The 23,620-nt window shown below is 41.6% G+C and overlaps 1 protein-coding gene across 6 annotated transcripts in view; it reads right to left on the reverse strand.

Moving 5' to 3' along the window:
• The window catches only part of PIKFYVE (phosphoinositide kinase, FYVE-type zinc finger containing), a 95,838-nt gene that overhangs the window by 14,714 nt on the left and 57,504 nt on the right, over positions 1-23,620 (reverse strand). For all 6 annotated transcript variants that reach the window (XM_032765025.2, XM_032765023.2, XM_032765027.2 and 3 more), the window contains 14 exons: positions 22,073-23,256; positions 20,577-20,677; positions 17,303-17,374; positions 13,916-14,087; positions 12,119-12,297; positions 11,414-11,527; positions 9,177-9,285; positions 8,910-9,064; positions 7,817-7,907; positions 6,238-6,298; positions 3,705-3,860; positions 2,326-2,446; positions 1,728-1,823; positions 1,217-1,300 (listed from right to left, as the gene is read on the reverse strand). In XM_032765025.2, the coding sequence (XP_032620916.1) occupies positions 1,217-1,300; positions 1,728-1,823; positions 2,326-2,446; positions 3,705-3,860; positions 6,238-6,298; positions 7,817-7,907; positions 8,910-9,064; positions 9,177-9,285; positions 11,414-11,527; positions 12,119-12,297; positions 13,916-14,087; positions 17,303-17,374; positions 20,577-20,677; positions 22,073-23,256 (2,695 nt within the window). The remainder of the gene's footprint in view (positions 1-1,216; positions 1,301-1,727; positions 1,824-2,325; positions 2,447-3,704; positions 3,861-6,237; positions 6,299-7,816; positions 7,908-8,909; positions 9,065-9,176; positions 9,286-11,413; positions 11,528-12,118; positions 12,298-13,915; positions 14,088-17,302; positions 17,375-20,576; positions 20,678-22,072; positions 23,257-23,620) is intronic.

Genomic DNA, 23,620 nt, shown 5'->3' on the forward strand with positions numbered 1-23,620 from the left:
TTTAAATGAATAAAAGTTAAAGTTACATCCTCTTCCCCATATAGATTTAAAGAGGTCATATTGTGGGGAGACATTCAACCTCTCGTGGACTTCCAGGCTTCCTTCCAAAATGACGCCTCTCCCTCCACTGTCCAGGAAAGAGATCACCCACCCTTATCTCAGTGAGGAAGGCCCACTTGCCAGAGTGCAGAAACTGCTTCTCTAAATCACCAAGCTGAGTAAACAGGACTATGGGCCTCTTCAATAACGGACTGTGGCAAACAGCACAGCTGCAGGATTGGGAGCAGCCCACTCACAGCACCCTAGTGTGTATGTAACTCAGTAGAGAAGCTGGTTAGGAGGCTACAGCACAAGGACCCACAGTCAGATGGGACCCCAATTACTGTTACGTGACAGCTGTTATTGAAACTGGGGATGACACCATCTGGACATTGGGTGCTGTCAGAAAACTGAAGTACTTGGCAGTTCCATAAGAGCACAGAGGGCCCCCCAGCTATGATTTTGGTTCCCCCTCCCCTCAAACCAGGACCACACTCAGCTCTCTCTAAAGCAGGGGTAAGCAAACTTTTTGGCCCGAGGGCCATATCTGGGTATGGAAATTGTATAGTGGGCCATTAATGATCATGGAATTGGGGTTGGCGTATTGGGGGGGGGGGGGGGAGATGAGAGCTCTGGCTGAGGGTGCAGGCTCCGGGGTGGGGCTGGGGATGAGGGGTTTAGGGTGTAGGAGGATGCTCTGGGGTGGGACTGAGGGGTTCGGAGGCAGGAGGGGGATCATGGCTGGGGGTTGGGATGCAGGCTCCAGACAATGCTTACTTCAAGCGGCTCCCGGAAGCAGCAAAATGTCTCTCTCTCCCAACCCCCACCCCTGCCCCTCAGCTCCTAAGTGGAGGTACTGCCAAACGGCTCTGCGGCGCAATGCCCTGTCCATAGGCACCGCCTCTACAGCTCCCATTGGTAGTGCAGAACAGAGCCCCCAGGCTGCCCCTATGCATAGGAGCCATAGGGAGGACAGGCCACAGCTTCCAGGAGCTGCGTGGAGTGGCCACCAATCTTGATCCCCGGCTAGAGCACTGGAGCAGAGCAAGCCCCACACCCTGCTCCCCAGCAGGAGCGTGAGGGCTGGATTAAAACAGCTGGCAGGCCAGATGCGGCCTGTGGTTTGCCCACCCCTGCTCTAGAACATTGCCAAGCCTGTTATGAACCCGCCTGTCACCTGTTTGGTGGAAGCCCTTCTTCAGAACTGCTCTTCAGAGATGCTTTGGATAACTCATCTAAGCCGTTCCTGTATTCCTTGCAACTGGAAGGGGAAGATTAACAGTTTACATTACAATTCCTACAGTACCGACCCATTTGCTTTAATTCAGAGGCAGCAGCAAGGAGAGAACAACCCCCTAGAGATAGGATGCCCACCTTGTAGCTAAAAAACAAACCCCACACAATGTCCTTGAGACACTATTTTACTCTGTTCTGTAACAACTAGCTCTGAACTCTAGTTATTTTATCTAAAAGGATTTTTCAGAAAGCTGCAGACAGTCTAATTTTCCCATGCACAAGGGCTGTCACTTCAATTTCGCAAGGAGCTCTCACATGGGGCTGAAGAATGTCTCACATTTATAGAAGTAGCGGCCGCAAGGAGTTTTCACATGTTCCTTGAACAGAAAGGCCACTGAAGATTTCTTAAACATTTGGGATAAACCCAAAGAAGAGTGAATCAATTTAAATACCTGAGCGCAAAAGCTATAATGGAGCTTGGTTCCTTTTCACAGACTGCAATGGGTACCCGTTCATGTTCATACATTAGGTAGTGCTTATCTGGGTCACTGTATAAAAATCAGAAAAGATTATCCTTAAACGATAGCAGCTCCAGGCAAGTGATGGAGCAACAGGTGGAGTTTTTGGTGAAGTTCAGATTTCACCAAATACACCCCAGACAAGTGCTTCTGTGACTTGGACGCCTCATATGGACTTGTAAAGGTACTGGCTTCTCTCATCATAAATATTTGTAGATGGCACACTAGCCACAGACATGAGTAATTTAAAATCCCATTATGTACCACAGGTGGTGGTGAAGAGTAGAAAGGTTAACATGTTACAGAAAACAAGGTTCACTTCAAGCAAGTTATGTACTATTGGATGTTACGAACACACTATTAATCCAGCGATGTTTATGTGCAGGGAAAGCCAAGTTATGACTATTAGTTTCTCTGTTCAGCAAGAGCAGTTGCACAGATTTCAGTTTCTGTAGCTAAGGCATGACATCAGTTTCGTATTTGACACACAACACAATTTTCATGCCCATTGGTAGCACCATATATTACTTACAAGGGGAATGGAATGGGATTATAGCTGTTTCCAGGCAACAAATTTGCCAAAATAGCTTTCATAGTAGATTTCTCCTTCACCTGGCTGTCTGTAGATCCCAACGAGTGTCCATCAAATATATCTAGAATGAGGGTATGATTATTAATTGTGAGTCATGAAGCATACACCAGAACAATCAAACTTTACTTGAATTTCCACACGGCAGTAATCTTGGGAAATAAAAAATTCCTTGTTCTATCATACATTTCACTGGAGGATCTCAAAGAAATTCACACGTGAAAGTAGGTATCATTGCCACTTTACAAACTGAGGCTGAGAGGTTAAGGGCCAAATTCTTAAAAGGTAGACTGCCATTAAGTGCCCAAATGTAAAAATCTGGCCCAACAGTGACTTGCCTCAAGTTACAGTGAATCTGTGGCAGAGCGATTAATAGAACCCAGATTGCCTAATTTCCAATCCAAAGGTCCTATCCCCTGAGCCATGCTGCTGAATATATGAACAGTCTCATGAAGCTGATTATAGTACAGCTTGTGAAAATTTGCACTGTAACTGCCTTTTTTGTAGCCAACTTATTAAAATCTCTCTGGATCAAGATTCGCTCAGAGAAGCTGTTTGGTGGATGGCAGCGTGCAAGCCAGCAATATTGGTTCAGTTACATCAGCTGGATGGCCTTGTAGCATTGCGCCCTTGTGACAGATGTGTGCCTGAAATAAGTCAAAGATCAGATCTTGACGTTGGATAAGAGTTCTCCAGGATATTCAGTCCCAGGAGAAAGGAGAGTGCCTTTCTCTTACAATGATTCCTTTCTGGCCAAAACTAAGTGTTGAAGAACATGAATTTATTCTTCATTCAAAGAGGGAAGGGTCAGCAATATGGAGAAGAAAGCATAGGGAGAAAGGAGGATACCAATGGCCTTCCTTACGGAGGAGAGTGGTTCATGGCCATTCTTCATTAGAATGCAGTAACAAACCAATAGCTCTTTTCCAGCTGCAGCAGAACCTTTAGCAACAAGCATATCTTGAGAGGAGCACATGTATTTTTGAGACACAGTTAGGTACCATTCAAACATTTGAGGAAGGTTGATAAGATACCCTGGATCACAGGTTACATGATGCAGGACACCATTACTATAAGTTTACACTATTTTGGTTCCCACCATTGAAGCCTGTTGCAACAGTCAAGCACACTTCAAAATATTTAGTCCACTTTGGTGACCTTTAGGCACTCAGTTGGCTGGGTAAACTGTTTGGTTCTCAGCACTATCCATCATTTAGCGAGGCAGTCACATTAATCTAGTAACCAGTAGTTTCATATGCTAGCCACTACATGGCATGTCTCACAACCAAAGGGAGAGGGAGATAAGAGAGTCTGAATTCTACCTTCTGAGCTACTGGTGGTGTCTGGTTCAGAGACTGAACTGGCAAAGGAAGGCCCCCCTGTCAGCTGCTCTGACACAATTTCAGGTGGGGTAGGAAGCTGGAGGTGGGTGGAGCTGGTGGAGCTCTGACTTGACAGGGTCGTCAAGAAACGGTCGTCTGTTGAACATACAAAAAAGAACAAGGACACAGGAAAGCATTTGAGATTACCAACCAAAACTAATATCTGCTTCCATCTCGGACCCTTCACTAAAAACTGACAGTCACTTGAGTAACCATTTTTCCTCACATACATGGTATGTGATATAACAGACCCTTCGCTTGGAAAGTGGAGGAACAGTGCGTAATGAGAGCGAGCATTCAAGAGAAAAGCACTTAAGTCCCAGTTCTGAAAGTGATTTGGGGCTCGTCTACACTTACATGCCGCTGCAGCACATCAGTGTAGATGCTACCTAGGCCGACCAGAGGAACTCTAGGGGAGGTGGATTAGCTACACCAACAGGAGACAGTAGCTAGGTCAACAGAAGACTTCTGCTGTCAATTTAGTGCTGTCTACAGAGGGACTTAGGTTGGCTTAATTATACCATTCAGGGGTGTGGGAGAGCAATGCAGTTATGCCAACCTAATTTTCTAGTTTAGACCACACCTCAGAAACTCCAGCTGCTTAGTCTCCTAATGGGATTTATTGAAAGTAAATAGGGTGCCTCAGCATCCAAGTTGCTTTCAAAAACTTTTGAAAGTTTTATTCAGAGTGGTTCTAGTGAGAGCTTTTGAAAACTTTAACTTGATCATCACTTTAAACTTCTATAATAGTTACTAATACATCCTTATATTACAATTGAGAACATAAGAAATCCAGTTTTCTTTTCACCATTTATGCAGCAGGTTCATTTACTGCATTCCATTCACCTCGGACAATAGGTTAGTCCATGTCACTGTGCAGTTCTCACCCATGATGCCTGGGTTGCAGATACCGTAGAGGAACACCCACCCATGAATTTTTAAGATACCTATCAAGTCATTACATTTTATAACATCAAAATCTAGAGCTCTCAACCTACTCCTCTCGATGGAGTTCCTGTAACTTTTGAAAGAAACTGAAAACATTGGCGCTCCCATATTACCAAGATAATATGCAATTTGCCTTGAACCACCACTCAAAAGACTCCATGGGAAAATAGTTACAGTATCTCACTTTCAGTAATCCTTACCCTTAATTTCTCTATTTTGCAAGAACATTTCTCCATTGGAAGTATTATATTCCTATTTGCAATGTATGAGTCCCATAACGAGTGTGTTTTGAAAGGAAAACGTAAAATGCAATTTAGTATAAAAATCTGAACCAGGAGATGACTAAGGCTTTTCGCAATGGGAGTGAGATGCAGCTCCTTCCCCTCAGATGTGACAATATTTAGGAGAGGCAGATTAAAACCAAGCTTTGACAGGGACTAGCTGTTTTCCAGCAGTCCATGCTACATTCTAACCTAATGTACTGTTAATTGTTAGGGATAAATAAAGTAATCAGCAAAATAATTAAGATTGTTTAAAATAGCCTCATTAAGGTTTAGCGTTAATAACACATTGAAAAGGACAGGGCAGTTCTTTTAGAGCTATGGTTTGCAAGACTTAATGATCACCACATGAGTTTACGTTGATTTCACAGTTTGATGGTTCTTTGCAACCTTGAGGCTAATGGCTTAAATCTCTTAAAAATCAGAGTGCAACAATTACATGCAAACACAATGAGGACAGTTACAAAGGTAATTTTTACACTAATAAGCTTTTTAGTACTTCAATCCAATTTATCCTATAATTCTTCCTGTATGGCAGAATTCAATTAAGACAATAGTTCTATCATGCATGAATACAATACACACTAACCAACTGCACAACTGACCTATAGCTTTGAACTTCAGCAAGGCAGGGTTAACCCAGACCGGTACCAGATATACGGCCAAAATATCTCTCAACCGTTTTAAGAAACTGCCTTGTGGTAATAGTCATGCTGGGAGAGTGGTTTGTGCCAAACAGCATCCTTATCTATTGATCACCCCAATTTGAAATAGAAGTAGGTCAAAATTCTAGAGAACTTTTAGTGCAGCACCACAGTCCACGTGGCAGGGGTAGATTTACACCCCAGTGCTCATTTAGACAAGCCCATTGTTTCAAACTAGTTTCCAGAGCTCAGTGACTTGTTGCACCTTTGGAGTTTTAAGATAAAAACCTTAAAGGCCATTAATTCTTCCAAGAAAACTTGTACAATAACATGTGGATGTGAAAAGAATTCTGATTCTATACCAGATATATGCTGCCTTTCCATTCTCTCCTCCTTTGTTAGGGATATTTACATGGAACTGGTATCCATTATGTCGTAATTGAAAACAGGAAAAAAAGATATGCATCTGTATCACATAGTAGTGTAATGGTCTCAAAATGGAAAGTCTGAGAACAGACCTACACTAATTATTTCAGATGAGACGGGGATGAGGTAAGCAATTCTATCATGTCCTAACTAGAACACATTATCTAAACAGACCTTTTTCTCCATTCTGTAGGGCTGGAGAAGCATTGCGAGGAGAGGCGTCCATTGCACTGATCTGTGAAAAGATGAACCGAACACAGATTACTGAGGAAGCAGACAGTAGTCCCATTCTCTTTTCAGCTATATCCCCTATGACATGCATCCGACGAAGTGGGTATTCACCCATGAAAGCTCATGCTCCAAAACGTCTGTTAGTCTATTAGGTGCCACAGGATTCTTTGCTGCTTTTACAGATCCAGACTAACATGTCTACCTCTCTGATACTTGATCCCCTATGATGGGGCAAATACAAAATGAAGCAGCATCACATTTGTAAAAGCAGAGCCTTCCCTCCCTCCATCCACCCCTAGCATTTTCAGTTTCTGCAGCACCATCATATATGCTTGATGTATAGCAGCACATGCAAATCCTAAGATATGATTCTGTAAGTCAGCTTGTGTCTGTAAAAAGTAAGAGCTGCACTCTAAAAGAGATAGTAGGATTTAGGTTACTGCCATCATGGTCGACCATTCTCTTCATTATCTCTCAAGTTAGAGCCCTGTGCCATGAGTTCTGAGTGTTTATTAATTACTATCTCCCATAAGTGACATTTTCAGATTTATACCAAAGGAAATATGCTCATTACCTGTGCTATTAAGTTTTACAGTGTAGTTTTAAAAAATCAAATGCATTTTCAAACTAAAAAAGGAGTTCAAAGGTTAGCTACCTTTGGCCACAGAAAGGACAAATAACTTTGTAGCATTCTACATGATGAGACTGCAATTTTAACGAAATATCTATCAAAGTACACTTGCAATGTTTTACAGTTCTAGTATTTAACATTTTAAACACACAAATTTCAGCTCTACAATACTCCCGTTTCCCACCTCTTTATAATTATACTATCTTCATCCTGCATTCTCTCCTTTTCCATCTGAAACCTGGATTATGCTGCAACTCCTTTTAACTTTAGTTCCTTCTTGTACGTGGACATTGGGTTCATTTTATGCTAGTGAGTTTATCACCAGATACAACCTATAACCCTTTGGGATACAATAATTCCTTTTAACACCTTCTCTATCTCCACTGGGTCCCTTTACATCAGAATTTTACCCAATACTTCCTACATTCTTACAACATTTGCTTTACTTTCATTATATTTCATGTGTTTTTTTTCTTCTCAAGATGAGAGCGAACCATAAAACTTAATAGGAAGGTAAACTGTTAAACTACCTCCTCTGAACTAAATCAACGATTACATTGTGATACAAAAACCAATGCATAAAAGGTCTTCCAAAATGGAAACACCCTCAACATCAGTCTTCATTTTTAGACTGACATCATATTGATAGCTTATAAGCACTGAACTGTAAGCTTTTATATTTTTAAAAGTTAACATTTTCTTCACTGTAACTGTACAGAATGCCAGATAACATGTAATCTTTTAGAACTCTTCAGAGGTTCAGTAGTTTAATGGTGCAACATTGTCTGAGTAGGAAAGTTACTTTAAACTTTTTGAAAGATGGGAGAAGCTATTTTAGATCAGTTTGGTTTTAACCAGAATGGCGGTTTCAAGGTAACAGAATGAGATTACCTTGTTTTCTTCACCTTGTCTCAATCTTCCAGGGCTCGGTGGTACTGAGGGGCGTTTTCTACCTTTCTCCTGCTGGAAGAGATCCTGTAATCTAAAAGAGAAGCAGAATTATCCTTGGTCCACAACTAGACGCCTAGGCACTATGGTAATAGTAATAAATAATAGTATATTCAATTAGAACAATTCCGTCTGGGCTAGTCTACACTACCGTGCTCCATCAGTGCAGCTGCGGCTCTGTAGCGCGTCTGGTGAAGATGTGCTGTGCTGACAGGAGAGCACTCTCCTGTCAGCATAATTTCTCTGTCTCCATGAGAGCTGGAAGCTATATTGGCGGAGGTGCATCTGCTGCCGACTTAGTGCTGGTGTGAATAGCACTTAAGTTGATGTAATTTGCATCGCTTAGAGAGTGGCTTAAGCAGTAGTGCAGACAAGCCCTTAAACAATCTCTAAAGATTGGCCATGCTGAGGTTTAGTCAAATGTGTGTCTTCATAATATTTTCTGGTCACATCTGGTACCTAAATGTTCTGTGTGACTAAAAAAGGTTGCAATTAGAATGAACAGATAATTATTTTCCTCGCACTTCACAGTAGGAGCCATAGTGTTGAAGTCAGAACAGTTTTCAGTCACACATGGGCCACGTGAGATTGTTTAAACAATTACAAGTGAAATAGAGAAATGATGATAAGTTGCCTGTGTTTAAAATGTCTCTTCAAATTTGCTCAGCTGTGAGATTGCTTCAAAGTGTTGTGCAGAGGATCAGTTGCCTTATATGGGCCACCTCCTCATTTCTACCTTTATTTCAGTTGTACCCTGTTTCCCATACAAATTGTGATTCTTCAGTAAGTCTGTGCAATTTCTACAACAGGGCCTGAAATAGATCTATAATGCCACTCATTGAAGTCTTGCCATTTAGAAGTGGGTCTGTATAAATATAACTCTACTTATTAAATTTTCACCTTCAAATACTCACGTGTAAATATGATTAATCATTAGCAAAATATTGCAGTATCTTGCTATGCTGTGGTAGCCAGAAACTTGATAGGGAGAAAGTGCAGCAGGATCTCCTACCTAGGTTGCTAGCATTTCTTTTACCTGTTATTCCAGGCCTGCAGCATCTCACAGAGGCTCTGTTTTTTAGCTATCAGAGACTCAAAGACCGACTGCAACTGCTGAGAGGTGTCCAAAGAAGGTGAAAGCATCCTTGCTTGGATCTTCTCAATCCAGTTCCGGAACTCTACCTCTTCCATCTGTCAAAGAAAAATTTAGATTTTTCAGTACTCTACCACTAGCAATGTTACACTGGTGCAGCAATGTTCTATTTTCACCCTGCATTTCACTGATGCCGAAGCAGCATGTTACCTCTTTTTGTGCAAAAAGGTCCTCCATCTTCTCTTCCCTTGTTTTGCTGAAAGTATCAGTTTTCAAAGAAGTGAGACGATCATCAACAGCAAGGTACACCTGTGATACCCTGTGGTAAGAGGATAAAACATTTCAGACACCATTCAGAGTCTCAGAGCCAAAATGTGGTCCAAAGTGGTCTTTAGTAGAACACAAACTCAGATTTGATGCTAGAGTTTTGCAACCTATCCCCACCCTGTAACAGCTTGTCCCATTAAACTTCAGTGGGACAACTTGAGTAAGTCTACTCTCATGAACAAAATGCAAGACTGGTCCCTTAAAAGGAGCATTCTGTAGACTCCAAAAGATCATGAAGATATTCTGCCCAGATTATTAAACTATGGCATGCCCTTTTGAGGTGCACACAGAGTCATTCAGGATATGTCTACACTACCCTCCAGATTGGCAGGCAGCAACCGATCCAGCGGAATCAATTTATTGCATCTAGACTAGATGCAATAAATCGATCCCTGAGTGCTCTCCCATCGGCTCCTGTACTCCAGCGCCGTGAGAGGCGCAGGAAGAGTCGACGGGAGCGGCAGTAGTCGACTCACCGCGGTGAACAAACAACGGTAAGTCGACCTAAGTACGTCGACTTCAGCTACATTATTCACATAGCTGAAGTTGTGTAACTTTGATTGATCCCTTCCCACCCCCCCAGCGTAGAACAGGGCTCATTCATGACAGAGTATTCCATTGTGAAGAAAGCAGAGTTAAGGTAACAAACAGCTAGAATATATTTACCATCTTTGTCTACTAAGAATGACAATGCAAACTGAGCATTGTTGTACCTTCCTGGTTTAAAGATAGCCTATGGCTCTGAACTACAATGTAGAAAACCAGAGCTAAGTAGGAAATAGCATCTCTTCTCACCATTTCTCGAATATTTCAGTACTGAACAGAATAACCTGCTGGAATTACGACAAGTAGCAAATAGATACTAAAAAGAGATCAGCAGTTTGGGAACCCTGCAGTAGGAGCAGTAGTCAGAAGATTGTGATAAGTTGCCAGTTCTCTCACTCATCTTTTCCACCTCTCCAAACAATCTAAAAGCAGTTTCTTCTGCAGTCTGAGGCAACAAATCAAATTACATTCAATCCCCTGCTGCCCAATAAGAGTCAGCTAAAAATAAACACTAGGTAGCAATGAAAAGTGTCTGACATCAAACCAAATTCAATAAAACTGCTGTGGCTCAGGAAACAATTAAATATTTTTCTTTTAATATTTTATAAATTGAAATCACAAGTTGAGAGCATCAGAAGGCCAGACTGTTCAATACAATGCACCAAAGAACCTGGACACTTTTTTTTTGGTCACTTGTGTCTTTTCAAATTACACTTCCAAGTACAGCGTCTCCTACCCATTTTTTGAGTATTAGAGAGCGACAGCAATCTTGCTTATAGTGAGGATTTTCATTGTAACAGTATGCTTCCAGGATCAGCTTTCTGACAATGTAATCCTTTCTAATGATTATTTAGAAAAGTTCTGTAAGAACACATTTGGCCACTTGAGATTGTTCTGATTTCTATGTAGCTATTTTTTCTCTTAATTAAAAAAGAGAGACATAGAACCAAAAAACTCTTTAGTTCAGCCACATTAGAAAGTATAATTACATCAGGCATACAAGGAGGAGGAGGAAAGTCCTCAGGGTACACCTACACAGCAGCTGGAGGGTACAATTCGCAGTTTGGGTAGATGCACAAGCTCTGCTTGAGCAAGCACAGTAAAAATAGCTATGTGGGAGCAGAGGCATGGACAGTGGCTTGGACTAGCTGCCCAAGTATGTACACAAGGGTCGAATTAGATTGTACTACGGCAGCTAGCCTGAGTCATGACCCAGGCCACTGGGGCCACTCTGCTATTTTTACTGTGCTAGCTTGAGCATAGCTAGCACACATATGTCTACTCAAGCTGGGAACTACACTTCCCAGCTGCTGTGTAGACATACCCTTAGACAACAGGTGGAGAGGGTCAGAGTTTAGGCTGGTATAGGAACCTTATTTCCCTTACTCTTAAGCATTTAAATTAATTGTTTTGCTACAAGCTCTTATATTTTAAGCTACTGCAAATGTATTTAACAGATGTTTTCTCTAGTTTCTTCAGCAAGAATGGCTTCAGTTCCTCTAGTAATTAAGGTTTAAGTCATAAATAAGAAGAGGCAGCCAAAATAGGTGAAGAAAAACAAAACAAGGACATACTTTTGAGAGAAATCCTTCAGATCCTGCAGAATAGTAACCTTTAACGGAGCTTGACGTTTGATGTAGATTTTGGGGTGTGGGACACATACCTCCAGCAGCCGGATTGGAGAATAGCTAAGAGCAATAAAAAACAACCTGGTGTGAAAATGAAAACAAACACCACCCTGCTCCATTGCATCTCTCCCACCCTTTTGCTGTTGGTGATTCTCCTTCAATTGGAGCACAGAGTATCAGAAAGAGCCCTGGAGGTACTTGGCGGTACTTGAAATACCTCAGCCTTCCAGGATACTATCAAGTATGTGCTGTGTAGCTACTACGTAAAATGAGTACACAAACCATGCTATAAACCAGCAGGGTGAAGTTTGGTAACACAGGATTGATCATTTTCCCCCAATGCAGCTGGCCTATGGACTGCTGGTTCCATCATGTTGAGTCTCTTATTCCTAGAACTACTGTCAACCCCCCATCTCCCAGCACTGCATAGAACAGCGTGATTAGATAGTGCCAGTTTCTAGACATGCTGTTCTTCTAGAACAGAGGCACAAACTATAGTATAGAACACTGTCCCTTTTCCTTTTTGACATGCTCAAGATTAATTAATTAGGAGGAGGACAGGAGTATTAGGGTTGCTCATTCAGCTTGACCCAAGCACTTTAGGTGGCTATGCAGTCAGAGTTGGGGTGGAATCTGGACGCGAAACCTTACCTGAAAGATGCCACCATCTGATTATATGAGAAATACTGGTGATAGTCATGGTGTATGGAGTGACCGCAAGGCTCTGCATTAGCTCTTCTCGTGTACTGGTGCCCGTAGAATCTCAATTCAAGGTATTTTGCAAATGACATGGACCAAGAATCATTGGAAAGTGGGACAACTGGTGTGACCTGAAATTTGAAACCAGATTTTAATTGAAATGGACCAATGACTCAGGGAGAAGCAATGAGTACACTTTAAGTAAAACTAGCCTAGTCCAAGCAGTGATGTGGTATTCAAGCAATTCAAAAAATGTTTCTAGGAATGTGAAGTGTGTGCGTGCACGCACACACACAGTCAGTTTTTATAGCAAGAAGTGCTGATCAGGAGAGATTTTGGTTATTAAAGCAATATAAGAATACTTGCCCCAGAAGGCAGATGTTTCCCCACCATAACATGTCTGCCTATATTTGTAAAGTGATTTCCTTGTCTAGTGGCATCACTTGTATCAAGGCTTAGTCAGTAACACCGATATCACTGCACCTCCGTGCCTTAAAATATTTATCATCGAGTGCCTGAGCTGTGAAGATTCCATTGAGTACTCCAAGACTTTAGCTTCTATATTTGTAATACTGCTTGCAATTTTAGGTGGGTTATTTTTATGGTCAATATTTTTACTGTTGCTCTGTTTCTAAATGGAAATATGTTCATTAGGAATGTTAACAAGCAAGTAAGTTTTATATATGGGATATTTTCTGTATGCATGATTTTTATCTGCCTTCAGCTATCACGCTGATTTTCTCCAATTCTTTTATATCCATCAGGGTATAAACCAGTATAGACAGCATGAAGTCATTAGACAAATATTCAACTTGCAGTAGCAATTCTATATAGTTTCTAGATAGCAAAATGGCTATTTTATGTACTTTGTTTAAATGTACATGAAATTAATTTAGGAGGTCTTGAATAAAATTCACTCAAGAGACTGGTGATTATAAGTAGATTTCTAAAATTAAACAGAAGTTTGTTTTAACTCCAGGAGACATCTAGCTAATTTTCTTAAATAAGTATATGAAGATTACTGAAGTTACAAGAAAAGGCACATGCCCTATATGTTATTTTACTAATTATTTCAGGTTTTTAAAAAGGATATTAAATTCATCTAATATTGCAGTTCTCTCATCTAGTATTTAAGTGCTGAACAAAGAAAATTTGTAGATAGTTTTGAAACAGAGTACAGCAGGTGCGGTTGGACTTGATACAGACACACACTATGTATAGTGGATAACAGCAAGAGCACATTGTGGAGGAGATGGTTTTAGGTCAATTAATGGACCAGTACGTCAGGAGAGTGGATTTTTGTCTTTCCCCACCTCAACATTCAACAAGCTATGTTGTGGCTAGGAGGCCACAACCTCTACTGGCACATATGGGAACGACTCCATTTAAAAAATCAATGGAGTGCTCACCTGCTGGTGTCTGAAACTAATTTGGTCCAGCTGTCAGCATCATTATCCAAAGCTATTTATCCTTTCAAAAAATACGTGATAGACTTTTTCAAGCAGAAGCAGCCATTTCCCCTGTAGTACAAGATACTGGGAGCACCACACCCAACAGCATCAGTGGTTATGTAGGGTTAGTCTTAGTTACATCTGGAAGCACATATACAGATCAGAAGCTGCTAGTATTACTTCAGCTGCAGCTTTGAGAAAATACAGTTCTTTCTGAAAGCCATTGCTCCCTGCGTGAAGACCTATCACATCTGGGATTCTGCTACCATAGCATCAGAATATTCTTCTTAATCTTTACCTGTTTGCACAATCTACACCAGGAGTAGGTAAGGATGGTGTGCTGGTATCCAGGGACTGGCGAGTCGAGCTCCTTCAGTATGATCTGCACACAGCCTTGCCCGTGGACAAAGCGACGAACATGGTGCACCATCGGTGTTTCACAAAATATGCTGGGGCATTGGTAGGAAGGCCTTAAAGAAAAGAAGTGGGGACACTGAGTTGTGAGGACGTGTGTGTTACATGTGACAATCTTGAAAGCAACTGTCAGTGGCCCTAGCATACCTCACACTGCAGTAAATTCACCTTCCAAGATGTATAGAATGACCAAGTTTCTAACCCATTTCTAAGTTATCTTAAATATTTTAAGTTTATTTACAGTGAGATCTGTTACTGCAGACCAAGGTTTAAAAAAACAACAACAAACAACAACAACAAAACACACTAGTGCTTCAAGTTAAGCTTGCAAGTTTATATTTAGGTACTCAAATGAGGAACAATATTTTCAGAAGTGCTGAGCTCCCACGTGGGGAAAAGAAACCAGTGTAGATGTTTGAATATAGGTTTAGGAACCTGTGTCTATGCACCTAGTTTCTGAAAACGTTGGCCATACTGGTTATCAGAGAGCCTTCCAAGGGTTAAACTTGCACTCAGTATTTTCACACTGATTTTTATCCATTGCTAGCATCAGCTTTCCCCTCTGACAGGGGAACACCTGTTACCCTGCACCAATCACTGTTTCAAGAGTAGTGAATGTAGCACTTACAATTTAAAAAAAGCGAACACACACACACACACAGGTCAAAATTTGATCTAGATTTTTTAAAAAACGATTTAAATTTGGCATTGACACACATACAAGGCTAACAGCACTAGAGACTGATTAGTTACCCACAGAGTAGGTACACCCTAGGCAGTGGGTGTGCAGCTTCTCAACTTCAAGGCTATGTCTACCCTGAAAAGCTGTCACTGCATTGAGGGACTATGGGCCCTGTTGTCTAGAAATGGGAATGGGCCTACCACCCAGCTTCACATATGGTACAGAACGTTTATCAGATAGCAAACACTTGTTCTCAAATCAGGAGAGCATCACGCCAGTAACCTAGAGAAGAAAGGTTCTAGGACTAAAGTTTCCAAACACATCTAAGTGACTTAGTAGCCCAAGTTTAATTATAAAAAGCAACTTATGAAGTTCAGAGAAATTGACTGCATATTCCTTTATTAAATCCCAGCATCATCTACTACACTCCATCCTTCTGCTTAACATTCTGTCTTCTGTTCATTTTATTTAATAGAATGATAAGCTTCTATCTTAGTTACTCATATGCATCTTTCTAATGCAGCTAGTGTCAACAGTAAAGTAAACCACATTCTTTAGGGTGCCTATATAAATAAAGACAGATTCATACAGGGGACAAAATGAAGTAGAAAATTACTTAAAACTTCGCATAAGAGACTCTGTTAAGAAGCTAACAAAACAGAACAAGTCCTGCCTATAATGATAAACATTGTATATCATGTATTATGACCTACAAAAACTACATATAGACTTCATGTAGTATCAGATATTCCTAATTACACATATAGATGAACATAATATATTGGGGAATAATCAACACGGTTTTTCTAAAGGGAAACCATACCTCACCAATCTACTAGAATTCTTTGTGGGGGTCAACAAGCATGTGGACTGGAGGATCCAGTGGATAGAGTGTATTTTGATTTTCTGAAAGCCTTTGACAAGGTCTCTCACCAAAGGCTCTTAAGCAAAGTAAGCACTTATGGGATAAGAGGGAAGGTTCTCTCATGGATTGGTAACTGGTTAAAAGATAGGATACAAAGGGTAGGAATAAATGATCATTTTTCAGAATGGAAATAGTGGTGTCCCCCAAGAGTCTGGGACCCGTCCTATTCAACATTTATACATGATCTGGAAAAAGGGGTAAACAGTGAGGTGGCAAAATTTGCAGATGATACAAAACTACTCAAGATAGTTAAGTCCCAGGCAGACTGTGAAGAGCTACAAAAGGATCTCTGAAAACTGGGTGACTGGGCAACAAAATGGCCGATGAAATTCGATGTTGATAAATGCAAAGTAATGCACATTGGAAAACATAATCCCAACTACACATATAAAATGATAGGGTCTAAACTAGCTGTTACCACACTCAAGAAAGATCTTGGAGTCATTGTGGATAGTTCTCTAAAAACATCCATTCAATGTGTGGTAGTCAAAAAACCAAAACAGCATGTTGGGAATCATTAAGAAAAGGGATAGATAATAGGACAGAAAATATTGCCTCTATATAAATCCATGGAACACCCACACCTCTGCGTGCAAATGTGGTCGCCTCATCTCAAAAAAGATATATTGGATTTGGAAAAGGTTCAGAAAAGGACAACAAAAAATGATTATAGGTACAGAATGGCTTCTGTATGAGGAGATATTAATAAGGCTGGGAGTTTTCAGCTTGGAAAAAAGAGATGACTATAGACTTCCATCGTATCTCGCCTTTAAAGACATGACTGGTGTGGAGAAAGTCAATAAGGAAGTGTTATTTACTCTTAACACAAGAGCTAGGAGCCACTAAATGGAATAGCTGGTAGGTTTAAAAAACAAACAAACAAAAGGAAGTATTTTTTCACACAACACAGAGTCAATCTGTGGAACTCCTTGCCAGAGGATGTTGTGAAGGCCAAGACTATAACAGGGTTCAAAAAAACTAGAAAAAACTCATGGAGGATAGGTTCATCAATGGCTATTAGGCAGGATGGGCAGGGATTGTGTCCCCAGCCTCTGTTTGCCAGAAGCTGGGAATGGGCAACAGGGGATGGATCACTTGATAATTACCTGTTCTGTTCATTCCCTCTGGGGAACTTAGCATTGGTCACTGTTGGAAGATTAAACAAATGGGTAGGAGAGAGGCAACAATATGAGCACGTTTTCACTTGTAAGAATGCAGCAGGAGTAAATGGAAGGAACGTACTTTAAGAAACATTTCCTTTTTTCCTGCAAGCATCCTAATAAAACAAACGGAAAAGAATTATAGAAGACCTATTCAGCAGAGATGTCTCTAAAGCAGTCGTCCCCAACCTTTTCAAGCAGCGTCATCCAGAGGCGTCGTCGCTGAAATGCCGCTGAAATGCCGCCAAATTTCGGTGGCATTTCGGCGGATGCTCGACCACCGGCCAGGACACGGGCACTGCACTGGGGACCCCTGCTCTAAATAATGTTTTGCCAAAGATTTTCACAGGGTATGAATACCTTTTTAAGCACATTATGAGAACAGTTCTCTACAAACTATACAATACTTCATGCATATGTGTAAGAAAAGCACATCTCAGTCTGATGAGGCTACTGAAGACTTTCTTAAAATCACGGGTGATATTCTAGTGTAGAAGTTCTTACCTGAAACAATACCGCTCTAAAAACACGCCTAGAGTGAGGTCGTTCTTCCCATAGAACTCCATCGTCACAATCCTGATGTAGAGGAAGAACAAAGAATTTCAGAGGGAAGGATCTTGTATTGGTTTGAGAGGTGTAAATTACAAGAATGACTACAACATGGGAACGCTCATGAGTAAGTACATTTATCTCGGCAATCACCACACAAATGTGCCTTTAAAGTTCATGGCGAAGAACTTCCAAACTTGGGTATCTGAAGTTACTAATTTTAATCAATATTTGAGCACCTAATGAGGCATGATTTTCAGAGGTACTGAACACAGCATCCCAGTTGATCCCTTCTAAATGATTTTAATGGGCACTTCAGCTGCTTTGCAACTTTGGAAAAAAGAAAAGCCACTTTAGGTGCCTAAATACTGATTTGGATAACTCATTTTAGGCACCAAAATTTGGAAGTTTTGTCTAGAATCAATGTTGCTGCTTTATCACAAGTAGGGCCCTACCAAATTCACAGCTATGAAAAACATGTCATGGTCTGTGACATCTGGTCTCCCCCTCTCCCCCACCCAGTGAAATCTGGTCCTATATGTGCTTTTACCCTATACCAGGGGTTGGTAATATTTGGCACCCGGCCCATCAGGGTAAAGCCGCTGGCAGGCCGGTTTGTTTAACTGGAGTGTCCGCAGGCATGGAGCCCCACAGCTCCCACTGGCGGTGGTACGCCGTTCCCAGCCAATGGGAGCTGTGGGAAGCAGTGGCTAGCACGTCCCTTGGCCTGTGCCGCTTCCCGCAACTCCCATTGGTCAGGAACAGTGAACCACGGCCAGTGGGAGCTGCGAGGCTCCATGCCTGCGGACGCTCCAGACAAACAAACTGGCCCGGCCTGCCAGCAACTTTACCTCAATGGACAGGATGCCAAAGGTTGCCGACCCCTGTCCTATAAGAATTTCACAGGGGAAACCAGCATTTCTCAAATTGGGAATTCTGACCAAAAAGGGAGTTGCAGGGGAGTCATGGTATTGCCACACTTATTTCTGCACTGACTTCAGAACTGAGTGGCTGGAGAGCAGCAGCTTTTGGCTGGGCACCCAGCTCTGAAGGTGGCACCCTGCCAGCAGCAGTGCAGAAGTAAGGATGGTAATACCATACTGTGCCACCCTTACTTCCATTATCTCCCTCCAACTGCACTGGCTGTTTGGGGACAAGCCCTACCCAGAGTAAACAGCTAAGGATTAGTACTAAAAGTCTGTCAGTAACCTGCAGCCTCACAGCTAGCTCTGCAGACATTAAAACATGAAATGCTACTTGCTACAAAGGAATTCCTGCCCTCAGTAGGTGAGTAAAGCTGTATTAATATTTAGATTGCAGGAGATTTTCTACACCCCATTCTGGAGCCCTACTACTAGAAAAGAAAAAAAATCTTCTGAATTTACAAGTTCCAACCTGCCCAACAGAGATTCCACAGATTTCACTCCCCAATCACTGCATTAAAATCTACTATACAGAACCACAGAAATGTAGGGCTGGAAGGGACCTTGAGAGGTCATTAAGTCCAGCTCCCTCTGCTGAGGCAGGACAAAGTAAACCCAGACCATTCCTGATAGGTCTCTGTCAAACCTGTTCTTAATAACTCCAATGATGGGGATTCCACAACCTCCCTTGGAAGTCTATTCCAGAGCTTAACTACCCTGATAGTTAGGAAGTTTTTTCTAATCTCTAACCTAAATCTCGCTTGCTTCAGATTAAACCCATTACTTCTTGTCCTACCTTCAAGAGAACATGGAGAACAACTGATCACTGTCTCCTTTCTAAAAACAGCCTTTAAACATATTTGAAGACTTATCAGGTCCTCCCTTGGTCTTCTTTTCTCAAGACTACAAATGCCCAGGTTTTTCTAACCTTTCCTCATAGGTCAGGTTTTCTAAACCTTTTCACATTTTCGTTGCTCTCCTTTAGACTCTTTCCAATTTGTCTATATCTTTCCCAAAGTGTGGCACCCTGAACTGGACACGGTACTCCAGCGGAGGCCTCACCAGTGTATGACACTCCTGTTAATACACACCAGAATATTATCCTTGTTTGTAACAGCACCACATTGCTCACTAACATTCAGTTTGTGATCCACTATAACCTCTTAGATACTTTTCAGCAGTACTATCACCTAGCCAGTTGCTTCCCATTTTGTAGTTGGGCTTTGGATATTTCCTTCCAAAGTGCAGTATTTTGTACTTGCATTTATTGAATTTTATATTGCTGATTTCAGACTAATTCTCCAATTTGTCAAGTTAATTTTAAATTCTAATCCTGTCCTCCAAAGCACCTGCAACTCCTTCCAGCTTGATGTCATCTGCAAATTTTATAAACATACTCCCCACACAATTGTCCACATCAGTAATAAAAATATTGACTACTGTCAGATACAGGGCTAATGCCTATAGGACCCCACTAAATACATACTCCCAGTTTGACAGTGAACCACTGACTACTACTTTGAGTTCAGTCTTTCAGCCAGTTGTGCACCCACTTTATAGCAATTTCATCTGGACCATGTTTCCCCAGTTTGCTTATGAGAATGTCATGTAGGGCTGTGACAAAAGCCTTACTAAAAATAAAGATAAATCATGCCTGCTGCTTCCCCCCAATCCATTAGTCAGTAACCCTATCAAAGAAGGACTTTAGGTTGCTTTGGAAGGATCTGGTTTTGACTAATCCATGCTAGCTATTCCTTATAAACACTATTCCCTCAGTGCTTACAAACTAATTGTTTATTAATTTGTTCCATTATCTCTCCCGGTATTAAAGTTAGACTGACTTGTCTATAATTCCCTGGGTCTGTTCCCCCTTTAAAGATAGATACTATGTTTGCTCTTCTCTAGTCGTCTGGGACCGCCATCCATCCTCTACAAGCTCTCGAAGATAACTGCTAACACTTTCAAGACCGCTTCAGCTAGTTCCTTAAGTACTCTAGGATGAATTTCATCAGGCTCACTTACAAAAGCAGTGATTAGTTAGAGCACTGAATTACAGGTTGGGCTCTTTTTTTCTCCCCTCCTCATTCCTGCCTTAAGCAGGTAAGTGACATTACTCAAATCCATCTAGTCATACACAACTTAATGTGACAGGCAACCCTAAAAAGGGCTAAGCTGCCTTCTCAAGCGTCCTTAGTGAAGCTGTACAGAGGAATTAGCAGTGACCTTGCCTTCATATAAAGAGAGATATTAGCACTTAAACTTTGTATTTTAAGAGAGCCATAGAGAAGAAGAAATTCATTTCATACCATGGGCTAACGCAGGCACTTGGAGCATTGCTGGATTGGGCAGAGGAGCTACTGAAAAGAACACACAGCCTCTGATGGTTTACTGGACTCAGACAGTCCACCTGACAAGACAACCCATTAGCCAGTTACAACCACATATTTTCACCAATACAAAATAGTTTACACTTTAAAAGCTGCATAGAATGGAACTTTATTCAGTGAGAGATTCTGTGTTTGTCCCACTTGTTGGATTTACTTTTATCAAGAGATTAAGTTTCCACCTAGAGCTCTAGGAAGACTTATGCAAGGACGACTTTTTTGGATTACAGCACAACCAATTAGGTACAAAAGTTTAAGGAACAGAACGCCCTTAAAACAGTTTGTGACAGTTGGAGGGGTCTTTAATCCACAAGTGTTATGCATTTTAATCCTTTGGATCAAGAAATCTTGAGCCTGAATCTTGACATTTGCTGCCTACCTCCTTGCAAGAACAGTTTTTCTAGTACACAAGATTTCAATTATTCAGAATACACAAGGCAGATTTCCCCTCACCCACCACCCACATGGGTTTACTACTTTGCTGCTAAAACTTCAATATAAATATAACCCCCCCACACACACAAAAAAGTCAACCAGTGAAGATTTTTGTGCTGGGGAGATGGACTGGCAAGTATTCACTTGTTTGCTCTAAATGAAGTTCAGCCATTTCTGCCAGTAACCACAGATTCTAGTGCAAAAAAGCATCACATCCCAAGAGGAGATGCGAGATTCCCCCCAGGCAGAAGTAGCAATTTTCATAGCAAACCAGAAAGATTTATCCACTTGTGAAAACAGATACCTGTATGAAAAAAATTGCTTCTTCACAAGTCTTTTTGCACACAAATAATTGCAATATTTCAAAAGGCAGTATAATTAAGGGAAAGGCTATAAGTACATTTTCATTAAAAGATTCTCTTGACACTTTCCAACTAATCTGGATCAGATATTTAGAATATTAAGAGATTTTTTTAAAAATACTTTGCAGTTACATCCTTCCAACACTATCCTTTATTCTAACTGGACACCATTCATGACCTTTAGCTCCCAAACCCACCAGGAAACAATATCAACATTAGCATTACTCTGTACAAAAAGAAAAAACAAACAGCTTTTAAACGGATGGGAGATTGTTCTCTTCCCTATCCCACAATTCACCCCCGATTGTGGATGCAAGCACATTCACTCCCAGCATGTAAAACTGAGCTTGTAATGAGATGTACCAAGTTTCTTGCTCTTCCTGGTGGTTCAGAGAGCAAGTGCCTTGCAAGCCCCCTCCACCCACAATCCCTCAGGTCAGCATCTCTCACAATTAGAGACCACAATGTGGTGATTAAACAAGCCGACATCCAAAATGACAGAGCACGGCAGTCCTATATGAACTTTTGTTATGCCTGGCCTGTTCCTAAACATGATATTCAGAAGTATGTCCTTTCTCTCACCACTAAACAAAAACAGGAGGTAAAAACCTACATTCTTACCTTATGAGACCAAACAGATTCACCCCGAACCAATCCTCTCTCATCCTCTTCATTTCTGCCTCCAGGTTTTCCTCCAGGAACACCAGATGCATCTCTACACAGGGCAAAGGGATCTGCATTTTTCTGTTGTATCCTTCCTCCTCTGGCCCGGTAATCTGCCAGCATTCTGGCCAAGCTTTGGCTATCACCCAGATGCTCTGCAATTCTAGTGTTAACTAGCTCATGGGTGGGCAAAACCTGGATGGCCTTTGCCTGGATACTTCCATTTATCCCTTGCAGTCCAGAGAGATCCCTTAACAGCTGTTTCTTCCTTCTGCTCTCCAACTCCTTATACTCTTTGTTGAGGAAAGGAGACAAATAGACCTGCTCTGGGAAGTAATCCCGGGCAGGGCACCTCATGCCCATTTCTGTTAGAAGAAAAGGTTCATGGAATGTGATCACAGGCGAGATACAGAGAATAACATCTTTCAGCTCCTGTTTAAATGCTAAGGAGTAGGCCTTGAGGCGATCCTCAGAGGAAGTCACTTCCTCCATGACATACAAACCAGTGTCATCCTGCAGAGGGTCTCTAAAGACTCTCATCTGGCTTTTGGAATCCTGCAGGTCACCTGGCTGCTGCAGAGTCTCCAGATGCTGACTGTATAGAATGCCTGGGTGTTGGTCCGTATTATGGAAGGGTAGCCGCGACTCTGGTACTGGTGTTGTAATATTGCTTGATACTGGCAGTGAATATTCCATTCTGAGAAGCTCTTGGTGCCTTAAAGAGGAACCCTCTCGCAGGACATCATCATCATCTTGATCCTCTTCTTCAAACAAAGTTCTTTGCTCTAGTGTGCTGGCTTCATCGGAAGAGACAGACTCAGAGACCATGGCCACTTTTTCAGAAGAGAGTTCAACATCTCTGACCACTGTGCTAAACTCCTCACCATTAAAGAGGTCTTGGTGCCCATTTTCATCTCCTTGGCTTTCAATCAGTGTGTGGAAGTTTTTAGTAAGAGATGGGGGCATGGCGAACTCGTCCATAAGGAAAGAAATTTCCAGCTGGGAATGATAAGCCACACAGACCATAAAGATAAGGATCTCCTTCACTCGGGTCAGTTCATAGTCCGCAGCTCCACGCAGCTTGATGGTGCAGCCCAAGTGTGGGGGGCACCCTTCAAAAAACATTAAGGTTTTGGTTTGATCTAGAAAAAAAGTTAGGAGGAAAACAGTAAGGGTCAAGCGGTTCTCACATTTCACAAGTAAGCAGCAGAACTGAAATGTTTTCCTATGAAAAAAAGGAACGCTAATTATGATGTAAGAGTTGGAACTAGAGACACAACCAGTTATTGCAACACCGCTGCAGGAACTTGTGCCCAGTCCAAAACAAGGGTGTGGCTCAAGTTGTACATTTTTAGGTTTCTTTATGGAAAGTTAGCCTCCGCTGTCCCTTCCTTTGCCAGTCAAGTTCCTCTATGTTTTGAATCCAGTCAGGACAGAACAAAACAAAACAAGCAGCATAATCTCCCAATATACCAAGATTAAGCTAAGCCACAGAAGTGTAGGGCT

Source organism: Chelonoidis abingdonii, chromosome 10 (genome assembly GCF_003597395.2).
Source record: "Chelonoidis abingdonii isolate Lonesome George chromosome 10, CheloAbing_2.0, whole genome shotgun sequence".
Taxonomy (NCBI): Eukaryota; Metazoa; Chordata; order Testudines; family Testudinidae; genus Chelonoidis; species Chelonoidis abingdonii.